The sequence below is a fragment of the Cheilinus undulatus genome, linkage group 4, assembly GCF_018320785.1.
Source record: "Cheilinus undulatus linkage group 4, ASM1832078v1, whole genome shotgun sequence".
Classification (NCBI taxonomy): Eukaryota; Metazoa; Chordata; class Actinopteri; order Labriformes; family Labridae; genus Cheilinus; species Cheilinus undulatus.
In genome coordinates, this window is record NC_054868.1 from 28,832,448 (window position 1) to 28,847,643 (window position 15,196).

At 37.1% G+C, this 15,196-nt stretch overlaps 1 protein-coding gene across 1 annotated transcript in view; it reads left to right on the forward strand.

Annotated features, from left to right (window-relative positions):
- ank2a (ankyrin 2a, neuronal) overlaps window positions 1-15,196 on the forward strand; it is a 113,394-nt gene that overhangs the window by 23,513 nt on the left and 74,685 nt on the right. The window contains exon 3 of the mRNA XM_041784086.1: window positions 6,395-6,496. Coding sequence (XP_041640020.1) covers window positions 6,395-6,496 — 102 coding nt within the window. The remainder of the gene's footprint in view (window positions 1-6,394; window positions 6,497-15,196) is intronic.

The window sequence follows — 15,196 nt, forward strand, 5'->3', positions numbered from 1 at the left end:
TAAAAGAGAAAAATTGAAGAAGAGGGGAACACAAGAGGAGAAATAATAAGCAGTGCTTTTCATTTTGGAATTACAAACATTTTTGGAGCCAATCCAAGGTCTGCAGATATTTTGAAATGCACTTATTGTTGAGAGCTAAAGAGGGACAGTATTTGCAAATTTTAAGCCTGTATGTATACGTAGAGTAAACAAAGGACCTTTGAGAACTAATAACTTCAGCATCAAGTGAAATTACTTTTGGTACAAAAAGAAGTAGTAAAGTGACATCATGGCTCATGCTGCAGCCCACCTGAAGAAAGCTCGGGAGCTTGAACAACATCCAGAGTACAGAGCTCTGCAGAAAGCCAGGGAGAGGAGGAGACGGCAGCGGGAGAGGGCTGAGAGAAAGCGTCTGGTAAAATATATGTTTCATTTATCATATTTACAAGTTTGTTCCATGCCATTAAAATATATTCAACACATGCTTATGTGGGCTTAGGGGAATACTCTGATTACATTGGGTGGTGGCGGTTTGCACAGATGTGTGGATGTGGTTGACTGCACAGCCTGATGGTTTCTGTCCTGCTTTCCCCTCAGATGATTTATTAAGCAGTAAGGATGTAGATGACAGATGTGAGAAAGGCTAAGAGGAAGGTTGCATATTAGAGGTATCCGACACTATACGGAGCAATCTTTTGCTTACATTTAAAATATGAAACATTTTGGATACGGATTAAAGTATAAATTTATGTTAAATAGAAAAGGAAGACATTTAGTTTATTGACTCATTATCTGGAATGAATGAGATTTTTTTTTATCTCATAGAAGTGTTACTTAACCATTAGTGCAGAGAAACTGTAAAAGTGAATGACTTTGACAGAGATTAAGGAGCCTGTGTTTCATTAAATGATGCCACATGTTGAAAAACATCATTTTCCTATGGTTTAAGAACCTTTTTGTCTATCTTTTTGTCTCTATATTTTGTACATAAATCTTTAATACAGGTCATGACATTAGTAAAAAAAAAAGAAAAAGCAAAGCATACAATAGTGGCCTTGCAAAAGCTGTAACTAATAGGATGTTTATGATACTTAGGGTTTTCATGCACAAGCAAAGACTTGTATGGCCAGTGCATAATCCAGTAACATTCATTACATGACTGACAGTGATTGCTGCTGGCTTCAATCATTCCACTCTCTGATGAAGTGGGTAGTTATGCCGCAGCGAGATGTATGAGGCAGCAACAATTTGAAAACTAACTAAGTTTGGGATATATTATACTTAGTAATGCTTTTCATAATCCAGTACCAACATTGTACCGGCACATCCTATGCCTACCAGGCTGAATTACAACACAGATATCGATATTTTGACACCTTGGCACCCGAAATGAAAGGCCAGAATGTGATTTATGCACACTTACTTTATTTCAACTGAGAATACATGCTTTTAAATTGTTTTGTGGTCTGCAGTAATGTCTCTGCTCCACTTGCATTTTTCTATCGAGGAAACAATGACTTTGACACATTCACTTTATTGTTTGTCTCTGACCCAATGCCAGTATATGAACTTTGCTTTAGCCTCTTACGTTAAAGGGATATTTCAATATTTTTGAAGTTGGGCTGTATGAGGTACCTAGCAGTAGTGGTGGCATTAGTCTCCAGTGATTTCAGTGAGCATTGCTCCTTTAAGAAGGACTCAGTTGTACTGGCCTTGAGGCTAGGCTATACAGCGTAACAGATGGGTACAGTTTCTCTGAGGAATTTAGTGAGTTTTTGGTAAAAATGGGCCACAAAACAATATTGGCTCAAACATACGCATTGTAAAAAATTTTTTGAAGCATTTTATTTTTTACCCAGAAAGGGGTAATTTTTGCCACTGTTTTTACAGTGCAGGCTTTGGCTGCTAGTTATGTGCTCCTGCATTGTGAAATAGTGGCAAAAACTAAGAGGTTTCCTGGGCAAAAAAATGCTTTTTTTTTTTTTTTAAATGCACGTGTTTGAGCCAACACTGTTTTTTGGCGCATTTTTCCAAAAACCTTCTAAATTCTGGGGGAAACTGTACCCATCTGTTACACTGTAACAGCCAGCAAGTCCTTCTTATGTTGTATTTACACCAAGCATGAGTAAAATTATTTCCGCGAGTGAATTACATTTAAAGTCAATGTAAAGACACAAGTAGATGCCAGTTCGCCTTGGGTGTCAGGAATCAGTAAACTCGCTTAATTTGAGTGTACAATTTGCGTGAATTAAGCAATTGTTCGCGTTTGGTGTGAAAACAACATTAAAGGAGCAATGCTCACTGAAATCACTGGTGGCTAATGGCACTGCTACTGCTACGTACCTCATACAACTCATCTTCAAAAATACTGAAATATCTCTTTAAGATGTTAGAGCAGTTTTCTTGTTCTACTGACATCTTTTTAAGATATTGCTGTGAGTTTTTCTTATCCAGCCAACAACACACTCTTCTCTCATAAGTATTCATTCTGCAAACCGTTTAGGCAAGTTTAGATGCCCATGTAAAATGTATCGAATTAGTACCGCTATCAAAGAACAGGACAGTAGATAGTGTTGGAAACTAGTGAGAGAGAGTGAGAAATGAGTCAGGAGCCAAAGGGTGGATCTGAGCTTGCGCTGGAAGACTAGTTTCCATATATGCAGCCCAACCCAACTGTTAGGCCCCCTGCACCATTGTTCTGTGGATTCTCTCTGCACACCACAATTTATAGAACAGGAAGGGCAAAGTTAGGACACTGACCTCATCCTAATAAGGTCAAGAGAAACACAGTGTTATATTGTATAATAAACTTTCAAAACTTATTTTTAAATTAATTTTGAAATATCACAATAAAACCATTATCCATTATACTTAAATTCTTTACTAATATGTTACTTTGTGTAGCGTAACCTTTGTCTTTGTATATATGATTCTATTTTAAATTAGTGTTGCTTTAAAGCAGGGGTGTCAAACTCAAGGACTGGGGGCTGTACCCGGCCTGCAAGATCTTATCATATTTTTTGTTATAACTGGCCCACCGGAATGAGGTCTACAGATTCCCTCCAGTATGAATATGTAAACTTAAACCTGTTGATTTAAAATATCCTTAAGTCATAAAAAATTGTAAAAGTAAAGAGGGAAAATGGTTAGTCTAAATAAAAAGTCAGGAATGTGGGAAAAGAAATTAATTTGTGTTTTAATTTCTTATTGGCAATTCTGCATCTCACACTTTAGACTTAAACTTGTTTCTGACATTTCAACCCATATTTTTACCTTTTTATATTTGCAACTTTAAATTTAATCTCATATTTTGATGTTTAAAAGTCATGACTTTGAATTTCATCTCACAGTTTGACCATTTCAACTCCTAACTTTGATTTTTAATAACATAATTTTAACTTTAAGACTCACAATTTGAAATATAAACTCACATTTTGACCTTTTAAACTCACTAATTTGAACTTTATTCATATTTGGATCTTTTAACCTCATGATTTTGAATGTTATCTCATATTTTGACCTATTAAAGTCACAATTTCAACTTCCTATCTCATATTTTGACCTTTTAACATCATGATTTGAATTTTACCTAATTTTTTGGCATTTAAAACTCATGATCTGGAAATGTATCTCATATTTGATCTTCTTAAGTCACCATTTTGAATTTTTGTCTTATATTTGAACCTTTTAAACTCAATACTTTGAATTTGTATCTAATATTTTACCTTTAAGACTCCCCGTTCAAAAAGTAAACTCATATTTTGACATTTAAATCTAAAGATTTCAACTTTCTATCTTATATTTTGACCTTTTAAAGTCATGATTTTAAATTTTATGTCATATTTTGAACTTTTACTCATGATTTCAACATTCTATCTCATATATTTGCCTTTAGAAATATGATTTTGACTTTTAATTTTGTGTTTTGATCTGTTGATCCAATACTTTTTGTCTCAGGTGTTGAGTATTTAAAGTTATTATTTTGACTGTTTTTAAAATCTCAGAATCATTTATCAACACTGCTAAGCCCCCCAACCACCACCACCATACTTAACTACTGATGAAAAGTAGTTTGACAGTTTATGGCTAAATGTTGCTGCTGTGATTGAGCTTGACACCCCGCTTTACACTGTGAAGTTGACACTGTAATGTTGGCACAATACAGCACAAGAATTTTCCCTGAGATTAATAAAGTTCGATTGTATTTTATCTTGAAATTCTTGGGGATAAGGATCAGCAAATATATTTGAAATCCAAAGTGGTGAGTGCCTGAAATGTTCTTCAACCAAGGCTGCAAAGTTTGTTCTTTTTCCAAACAGCTTTCATGTGCAGTTTTCTGAATCAGGGTACATGTTAGGCATTTTTTGCATTCCTCTAATAACAAACACTGTGTAACCATACAAGTCACTGAAATTTGATCAGTATACACTGTACTCAGACTCCATCACTCCAGCATGACCCTTTGGCGTTCCTTGAGAGCACCAAAGGCCGTGTGCTCTCCGGCCCAGACTCAAGCCCAGCTGTCGTGCTTCCCACCCTGGGTGCACACAGCAAGGGGCTGTGGTCTTCAGTGGAGAAATGGTCTGGAAAGTAAAAATAGCTTAGACAGGAGAGACAGTGTCGGTTAATGGCTACAGTTGTTATCCTATTGAGAGAGAGAGGAGCTGTAAAGGAAGAGGAAGAAGGACTAGGCCTGACATACTGAGACAGGGGCCGGGAAAGAGAGATAAGGGTTCAGAGAGGGAGGAGAGAGGTGGTAAAGTAAGTGAGATTTGAAAAGAAGGCATGGGCAGGTTTGATGGATTATAAGACTGATTCAAACATCTGCAAAGTGGGCTGAAGATGCTTTTGAGAAAGGATTCAAAGTGAGAAACTTACAGGATACAACGTTTGTGGAGAAAAAGAGCTGTACAGTGACTGGAGAGAATTTTCAGAAGACTTGGGGCCAGATTTAAAGGTAGTTATGGGCAACGCAGCCTCATGTCAGGCCTGCGGATCTGATAAAGCTTTAAAGACAAGCGGGAGTGACGACAACCTGAACCATAACACTGACTACTACAGACCTGCTGACTCTGGAACAGAAGCTGAAGATATATTGGTAAGACACAGAGAGAGTAACAACTATTTATTAAAAAAAAAACTTTTTCTGGGACTTTTTTTCATCAGGAAGAGTCTAGAAGCATGCGCATACTGTCACATCTATTTTCTTCTTGTGTGTTTGTGTGTATACAGACATCTCATGTGAGATCTTTGATCCCACACAGGGGTGTGGCCTCCTTACATACATGCGATGTAGGGTATTTATCCTGACCTCACATGTTGACACCCAGTGGTGATTGATTGACACGTTAGCATCTTAACCCCACTAATGAGAGGATAAATCCTTGTCAGCTCTCCAGCTGGAATCAATAGAAATCCTTCGCAACAGTGCAGCAGGCATGGGACAAATCAGTGCTTCTGGTGAAGCAATATTTTGTAAAATTTAAATATATAACTTGAGTATTAATTAGTTGATTCAAAATTTCTAACAGATGTCTATGTTGTCCAGTAAAAAACAACTTTTTCCTGCTTCTGTCTGAAGAAATTCAAGTTTCCTGAAGAAGTAAATGATTTCAATGTTTAGACAAAACAAACATTCTGGTATTATCAATTAGAAAAAGAAAAACATGATTCATGTTTAAACAAAGATCAATTTTTGCAGCCCTAATATGTTAGCAGATTTATACAACTTGCTGTTTACTTGATTTGAATTTCAAAGATCAGTGAAAGAAATGCAAATTTTGATTTTGACTGATCAAGTTTAATGCATTTTATTATATGTTTGACCTATACTTGTTCTTTTTCAGCTTTACAATATACATTATTTGCTTTAGATGAAATGGTGCTGTGGTTTGGTGCACTTCTGCAGTCAAATTTCAGAGCAATATTAGCAATTTCAAATCTAAGCTGACAATTTACTTCATTTAAATGTATTTTAATTAAAAGTTACAAAACAAGGAGGTATTTGTGCATGTATGCATGTGCTGTCTGCTTGTGCAGCCTTCAACGCCACTGGTTAAATTTAGAACAGACTTTGCAGAAAAGTGTTGATACCTGCAGGAAGCTTGACTTCCATAAATCCATTAAACCAACATGGATTTTCTCATCAGATAATATCCCATAATGGACAACACTGCAATAATGACCTACATCCTTCTAAATCAACTTGGGTTTCATCTTAGGAAAACTGGGTTTTTGGAAGTACTTAAGAAGTTGAATCAGATCTGATTCTGCAAAGACTTCAACTTCAGATGGTTTCAATGTATCCCGTTTCTGTCAAGTTAAAGGGATATTGACAGGTTTTTTTGAAAGAAAGTGTGCACATGTTTGAACTGTAGTTCATTTCATTAACACTCTTCCTTTTTTATGTCTACAGTCTGACAGTAACACCAGCTTCCTGCGGGCTGCCAGAGCCGGGAACATTGACAAAGTCCTGGACTTCCTGAAAAATGGAGTAGACATCAGCACCTGCAACCAGGTAAGAAATCTTCTCAATTTTGTTCATTGCTGGGTGGAGAATTTATTGTATAAGCTAAATAAAAGAAAAAGACACATTTAGAGCAAAGTATAACTAATAATTTTGAGCTGTGTTTGCAGATCCCTGGATTTTTAAACTGGTGTCTGGAAACACGTTAACCTCCTGAGACCTGAGCTTTTGTTTGTATTGCTTTGTTAGTTTATCTCAATTATTTGGGATTAGTAGGGCCTGGTAGGTTTAAAATCTCAACATGTCTTTGAACAGGAATTAGTTTTAATCATGAAATGATGTCTGCTAATGTCTACACGGTCCTGTTTCTGCATAAAATACAGCACTATGGAGGTTTTTCAGCATTTGTTTAGGCTGTGTGTCAGCCAGTTGGTCAGTAAGAAATTGTGTCAGACTTTGACAGAGGTATGGTGGAATTATTTTCTCAAAAATTACAAGTACCCCCCCCCCCCCCCCAAATTTCCATGAAAATAATTGATAACTTTTCAGTGGGTTGTGAATGTGTGCCAGGGAAAAAAATGTGTCAAAAAGCCTATTTATGGCTTATACTGTATGTAAGCCCTAAGTGGGCATATAGTAAGTTCATACATGTTTTTTTAGGTGTTCCTATGAGAACAAGTGAATTTCTGTATTTTTCTCAAGATTTCTACCTGTTAATCTTATTTTCTTTGGATAACAAAGCTGGTTTTCCCAGGAAATTCCTTCAGAAACGACTACATTTCCATGCTGTCTCAAGAAAATGGAGTAGAGTCAGATGTGTACATGCAGGTCCTTCTGTAATAATTTGTTTTTCTAACATTCATTCAGCCCTTTCTTCAGTTATGTTTTGTTTCATTTGAAGTCCAAACTGTAACATTTTTCGTCAATTATACTGGATTAGTTTGAAATTTTAAAAGTTGGTGTCATGATTTCTCTCAAGGAGGTTGTGGTGGGTCCTGCTGCCCGACCAATTGAGAACCACTGATCTAAAGCATTCTATCCAAATAATCTGTTGAAAGATATTTCAAAGTTTAAAGATATTACTTTTATATTGTAACTGCTGTCAATCTTGCTAATAGGCTTATGGACAAAAGAGAGTTCAGGATTATAAATTAATAGGAGGATTTAGCCTTTAGTCTTAAGTGTATTTATCAGTCCTACTTTATCATCTTTTTTTTTTTGCCCGTTTAAAAGCAGCTACAGAAAATGCTGCTTTTGACTACAAAAGTTGTATTAACCTGAGACCTTGTGTGTTCATATGAGAACATTACATTCTGTTTTTCTAAAATCTTGTAATAATTAGAGTTTTTCATATAAATGTCCAGAATGCCCATTGAAGTTTAGGTAATTTGCTTGAAATGGGAGAATTTGCTTGGAAATCTTCAGGAATTTTCATGTCAATTTTAGGAAACCTGTTTTGGAATTTTTCAAATATTTTCATGGAAAGTTTGGGTTTATGTTTTTTAGTTTGGAGAGTTTATTGGTTTTAAATTTTTGCCATTTTATTAGGAATCTGGGAAATTAGTTTGGATGTTTGGGGAAATTTGGGGGATTTTCATGGTAGTTTGGGAAATGTATTATTGTATTGTTTTGGAATTTAATTTGAATTGAGGAGTGATTTGAAATGTTCAGTATTTACATAAAAGTTTGGGAAATTTTATTTTAAACCTTCCTGAAATTTTAATTGAAATTGTGGGTGGGGCTGTCCTTTGAATTTTCAAGTTTTTAATGGAAATTTCAGAGAATTTGTTTAGATGTTTGGGAGAATTTTCCATCATTTTCATGGAAATCTGGGGAATGTATGTGTAATTTCTGTGAATTTGACAAGAATTTTAAGAGGGAATTTATCTTGGAATATTGGGGAATACACTTGAAAATTCTCAGGAATTTAAATGGAATTTTGGAGGGAAATCTTAATGAAATTTTAAGGCTTTATGATAAAGTTTAACCGAAACATTTGAGGAAAATCACCATATCTCTCCTAATGACCAACACCATTCTTCCCGACTGAAGACCCCTAGCAAAAACGACTTCCTGGTCAAAGACAAGGCTGAGCTTTTAAACTCATCAGGTCCTACTGATCCCAGATAGGTGGGAAAAAGTGAAATTGCTTCAAACAAAAGCTCAGGTCTCAGGAGGTTAAAAAAACACCCACGTTTAGCAAGAATTGCCACATCAGTAACATTTCCCTAATGTGCTATATAATGGCCTATTTGCACATGGTACTAATGACACACATTACAACCTGCTACTGTCACAACAGTAGGTCAAAGCCGTTAACAGGCCTGTCTGCCAGACCTGCTGAGTCTAACCCTTACTCTGCTGTGTCACTGTGGAATCACTGGAGTGAGCCAGCTCAGCGCATACCTGAACCTGCTGGGCCATCCTCACAATGACTCCATCATCACCAAGCCCCCTTCATCCCTCCAATCTTAGTTTGACAACGTGATGGCCCTCTGGCAGCTGTCACCCTCCTTCCCCCACATTCCACTGAAGAGGGACAGAGGAAGGGGTAAAATGCTTCCCCCCGGAGCCCTGCACTCCCCCCTCTGTCAGTTTGATTTACAGTAGTCACAAGGCGGCTTAAAGGAGCATGTGGAGTCTGGCTACGTGAGGGTGTGTGCGTTCAGACGTGCAGCTCCCTGTGCTTTGTGCTGTCTCACTGCTGTTAGCCTGTAATTGTTCCAGCAGTTTGATGCCAGTTATTTATACACTAAAAAGCAATTGGTTGGCACACAGGAAGTGGCAACTGCCCACCCTTAGCTTTGCTGTTAGTCGTCATGGAGACTACGGCTTTTGTTTAATGCAGAGGGAAGCCTGACTATTCTGAGCATGCACGCACACACATAGAGCAGCTCCATCCCTGCAACAGTAGATCCCTGCCCTTCATAGAATCGGTCAGGCGATCAGATGATCACATTTGAGCCCTCGTCAAGTGACCAGAAATGCCAGTGACATTTCATCTATGCCCCAGAGATGCTTGCTGTTTGTGTGTATGCGTACGTAGTGTGTGTGTGGCTGGTGTTTCTTTAGTTTCCAACATATTGTAATACAGCAGATATCTTTGTTAACAGGAGTCAGGTGGGATTAATATCACAGCTATTTCTTGCTCTCAAGCTGTTAGTCATTACTAATTATGCTTTGTATTGGAAAGCTGAACACATTTGCAAGGGAAAGGCTCAGATAATCAAATTCCACACAGGCATCCATTAATAATGACATTAATTTCATCAGTAGTTTTTAAGTTAATTCTGCTATTGATCAGTCAAAATTTAATGTTTAGTAGGGAGGTTTAGCGATTTTTGACTTCAAGTCATGATGCAAAGGGGACCTTTGCATCATGACTTGAAGTCAAAGGCCTATTTTTGGGGCTAAACCTCCCTACTAATTGACCACTGTTTTTGAAGAGTAACAACAGCATCTGTCTTTTGCTATTTAAAATAATAAATGAACTTTAGCTTGTAATGCTAAAACCACAATAACATTTATGGTAATAAAGTATCATCTACCTGCAGCTATGACAGAGTCAGCAATGAGATCAGTTTTCCAGTTTTGTTTACCTCTCAAAACTTTGTTACAGGAGCTTTAAGATTTTAAAAAGATACCTCAGGTTATCCATAAACAATTCTGTTGATGCAGCTGATGGATGGATTACTCCATGCCAGCCCCTTAAAGTACACCACACAGAGGCATGACCCTCCTGACAGTGTTGACTGACACTTGAAATGACATGATAGCAATCAGGCAGTAATTTTACTTTGAAGAGTAAGTGATTTCAACAGCCACCACAGAGCCGAGAGAACAAAGATGACTCTTCAAAAGTATCATGTTACCTTTAATTAGAATCAAAATTGCTCTCAAGGAAGTGAGTCAATCGTCCTTGTGAATGGAAAAGCACTCCACACAATTACAGAGCCATTATCTGCAGTAGCACTGTCAACACATCAGTAAAGGGAGCCAGAGGTCTGCTGCAGCAACAGACATTAAATTATATTAATACAAAATGTGCAGTCTGGTTAATTGGAAGCATCAATTCATCACATCGTTTCGATTTTGGAACGAAACAACTTCATTTCTCGTCGTATAAACTTGATTTGTGTAAGTCAGTAAGCAATGCACAAATATCAGGATATTGTTGACTGATTCTTTGGATGAATCAAAGCAACAATTAGTAAATTTTCCACTGTATAACAGTACTGTCAATATCAATATAAAATCAACATTTCAACAGGAGATTGACATCTGCCACATTTCCACAGAAAGCCCTGGTCCTGTTGTGAGCACCTTGTAACTTTGTCAGCAGACTGTGGTTCTCTTAAAAGAAAACCTGCACGATCAGACAAGTTCATCTTGTTGGATAGGTTTTTGTATCTCTTGTATGTATATTGAACTAAAACAGTCCCTAGATATCTGCATTCTGGGTAATTTGAGTTTATAAATTCACCAGGAGGCCGCCATGTTTTGGTCGGCGCTGGAGCTGTGACGTCACAGTTCGGCAGTGCTCCTCACCGTTCCTATGCAGTAACCACTGTTTCAGACTGGCAGCCAATGTTAGGGTTGCATCTCAGAAAAGCAGCATGACTCACACAGAGAATTCTAAAATTTGAGGTCTCTTGTATTTCTTCTATTTACTAGGAAAATGATGAATACAGAGCCATATTTATCTTCTTGTAGCAAATATTTTTGTCCACATCCGCACAATATGTTTGAAATCCATTTCTTGATGAACCAGATGAAGGTTACAAGCTAAAAATGTGTTTGTTTAATAAAGTTGTTCCCCAAACGTCTACTCTTTGTGAAGCTTTACGTTTCCACACAGTTCAGGTAAAGGCAAACAGTACGAAAGCACTTCTGGTTTGTGCTTTTCAAAGTAAAAGTCCACTCTAGCATTTCTTTGGAGAGACTCCCTTTGTATGTATATACTGCTTTTATTTTGAAAATTTCCAAGCACGCTTCCACTATACTCTGAATCCAGTCACTTGTAGGGAGTTTTATTGAGGTAAAACTTAGGAGGAACCACAGAGTGTCTGGTATGAAAGCTGGTATGGCAGCAACAGCTGCAAGCAGAAAAACCATTTGAAAAACAGTTATGGCATAAGAACGGCGAGGAGCGCTCATAGGGAGCACAGCGGCACTGTGACGTCACACTACCAGTGCTGACTAAAACAAGGTGGCCTCCTGGTGAGTTTATGAGCTCAAATTTATTCAAAATGCAGATATCGAATGAGTTTTTTAGTTCAATATACATTTGAGAGATCCAAATATCTATCCAACAAGATGAACTTGTCTGATCATGCAGGGTTCCTTTTAAGAAATACCCACATGTTTGAAGAAAATCTGGCTAAAGACTGCATCTCTCAGACGCCTGCTCTGTGGACCAGTGCTGTCAGACACCACCACAGTCAGGATGAAAAAAGGTCACCTGCAAAACCTAATTAAAAACATTTAATAAAGCTGATTAAACCGTCTGCTCTCAGAAAAAGGTTGTCTGCCACGAAAACTCTCTTACACAGCTTACAGAGCTAGAAATAACAAGGCTGTGTTAGCTTATGCTACATTTTCTAAAGCTATTTTAGCTTGCGTAGCTAAAGATAACATTGCTATATTAACTTTAGCTACATTTGCTAGAGTTAACATTGCTAAAGCTACTGTAGCTATGGTGGCTATGCTACCTATGAAGCTAGCTACTTTTTCTTACATAATAATGTTAACTATGTTGGAAGCGTAGCTATGTTAACTTTTACAACACAGCTAAATAGGGGTGTTAGAAAATATCGATATACTGATAAATTGCGTTATTTTGCAGCGCAATACTGTATCAATATTTTTTTAATTAATAATTTACTTTGTTGGTGCAGGAGTTTGTGGTGTAATTTCACCCCCTGACCGCTAGTTGACTTGTGTTGGCTTCCAAAACATTAAAGACAGCACAGACTTATACAGGAGTCAAGTCATTTGCAAGGTATGCCACGCCAGAGCAAAATACTTCGACAACACAATGAGCCTGAGCATCATAGCGATAGCTTAGTGGCTAACAGCTAACGTGAAAGAAGTCTGCTGAAGCTACTGCTGATTTTTACTCATGTAACCATAATTATCCAGTCAATACTTTGTTTTTGTTTTGGGGTTTTTTTTTTGTAATGACCTGCACTGTCGTAGTGTCGTAAAAAATGATGGCTTCCATAATATGATTAAAAAAAAAAACACTGGCCCGTCACGTCATGCCCTCCTCACAACACAATCCATCAGTCCTTAAAGAGACATGAGAATTAGTCTTCCCCCACAAGCACCTTGTCATTACGTTAAGACATACTAGCTGATGTACCATGAGATGTAAAAGGTTTACTCTTTATTAATTTATTTTTCCACTTTTCTTTTAAAAATCCTGAAAGCATTTTAATTCATTACAACAAATGGGAAAAATCCTTATCTTGAAATTGCCCAAAAAAGATTTAAAACTTTAGAAGATGCAGGACCATATATTTTATATTTATATACTATACATATCATTTTAATACATTTTTTATTAATAGCTTAATTCTGTTATATTATTTTCCATATTTACTTAAAATAACATAGTTGTTATTTATTTATATAAATAAACACATATATATACACACCCACATACACACACATATATATATGTTAAATTACAACAATATCGCAATATATAGCCTTGCTCATAATATTGCATTATTGCAATATATCAATATCCGCACCCGTTTTCGCGATACGTTTCATATCACCAGATTCTTTCCAATACACACCCCTACAGCTAAAACTAAATCTGCTAAAGCAGGAAACAGGAAATATCTTGTACCAGCAAAATCGGCCTCTTCTAATCTGACGAACATGGGGTCTCACAGTAATGTCTGCAAGAGGGAGAGATCCCCTCTCATGTCTTTAAGGAACCAGTTCATCCACCTGCCTTCAGCTTAAAATAAGCCAGTCTGGGAACTGTTTGATACAATGGCTGAGCCTAGGAGACAGAAAAAGGTTGATAAAAGTTGATGATGCTAAGAACAGAAAAATAGAGGGATCAAGTAAGAGAATGGCAAAAAAAAAAAACATCCAGTGACAGAGTTTACACTTGCATATTATTCCATTACAGATTGCAACAGTATGCTAGGCTATGTTGTTAGTTATGTCATTGTTTCTCATTTTAACAGCTTTACCATGTGCAGAAATGAATCCATCTTGCATCATAACATTGTCTCTTTCCTCATTGATCTTTAAGTTAGTTTACAAGTTTGGAGTGTTATAAACCCTGCTTATAGAAATGTACCCCCCAGTTTAACCATTCAGCCACTGATAGTAACAACAGAACAATTAAATACACAAACTCCAGTCCATATGGCCACAGTTTGCAGACAATAGGCTGTAGATGCTAGCAAAGTCATGTTTGCACTAAAGTAATAATGTACCTTGTCAGTTGGCTTGGTTCTCTCAAAATATCTTCACCATACTCTTCTTGCATGTGAGGCTTAGTTGTGACAGCATTATGTGTGTTTTAATGACAGTGCAGTTGTGCCAAGAGAAGGGCGCCAAAGCACAGCAAACAAAATTCTTCCATATTGTTGCTTTCAAACTTCATATAATAACTCAAAGGTTTTAAAAATTCAGTTTATATAATTGTCCCTTTAAGTCACAATTTAAAGTCTACACAATATGAACTGTAGTTTTCTGTCATTTCATCAGATATACTCCATGGCATATGCCCTAAAATAAGTAATAGTACATTGTACTTTCCTTGTAATAGTACTGTCATCGGCTGTTTCTTGATTCAAGTCAAATATACGCCAGTAAATTGTTGTGAGACTCCAGAATGAAACCGTAATAGTGCCCTTGGCGTTGTGTACATAATAACTTTTGAGTCAGATCCTAGAAAGCAGCAACGCAGTGTCAGGGGCCAAAGTCTGCAGCCAAAGGCAGAGAACTGTCCAAGTTAGTCAAGAGAGAAGGAGGGAGAGATCCACTCCTGGCTGCCAAATCCAAAGCTCAAGTATTACAGTTTCTCTGAATGAGATATATAAATCATCGTCTTGCCAGACAGTTTATAAGCTCTTCATTTCTAGGAAAATGGTCAAAAGAGTGTGCTTTTTTACACTACATGAGATATTTTCCTTATTGAAAGTGGAAATGGTAGAAAATATTTCTGTTCATGTATGTGTGTATGATCTTGTTTTAAAAGACTGTGTCATTGCTCTACTAGTTAATATGATCTGTTTCTCTGTCCTCACAATAAGGCCAGCAGACCTCTCTAATCTAACCAAATGTTAATCCTTGATGAGTGATATTACTCTTTAATCTGAACCCATTAACATTTTTCCCCTTCCAACCTCTCTGGCATTCTGACTTAAAAAACAACACCAAATAAAGCTCACCTTTTATTACCACGTGTGATTATAACATAGGTCAGTGGTCATGTGTGTGGGAATATTAATCTGACTTGGACTGAGCTCAGCTGTGTCTCTCTTCTGCCAGGAAGCACTACAAACTGGCAGGGATCACTTAGCTGGGTTCAACGTCCATTAGCTAAATGAAGCTTTTGCTTACAGCCCAGAGAAAAAAGGAGATTTAGATCTGTGTGTGACAGTGTGTGCAGTGTGTGAATCCTCTGTGGGTTTTGTTCATCTCTCCTGTGTAATAGTTGAAATGTGATTGGAACCCAGTAATAACGTTGCATAATTATTGTGTCATTGAAGCTCTTCT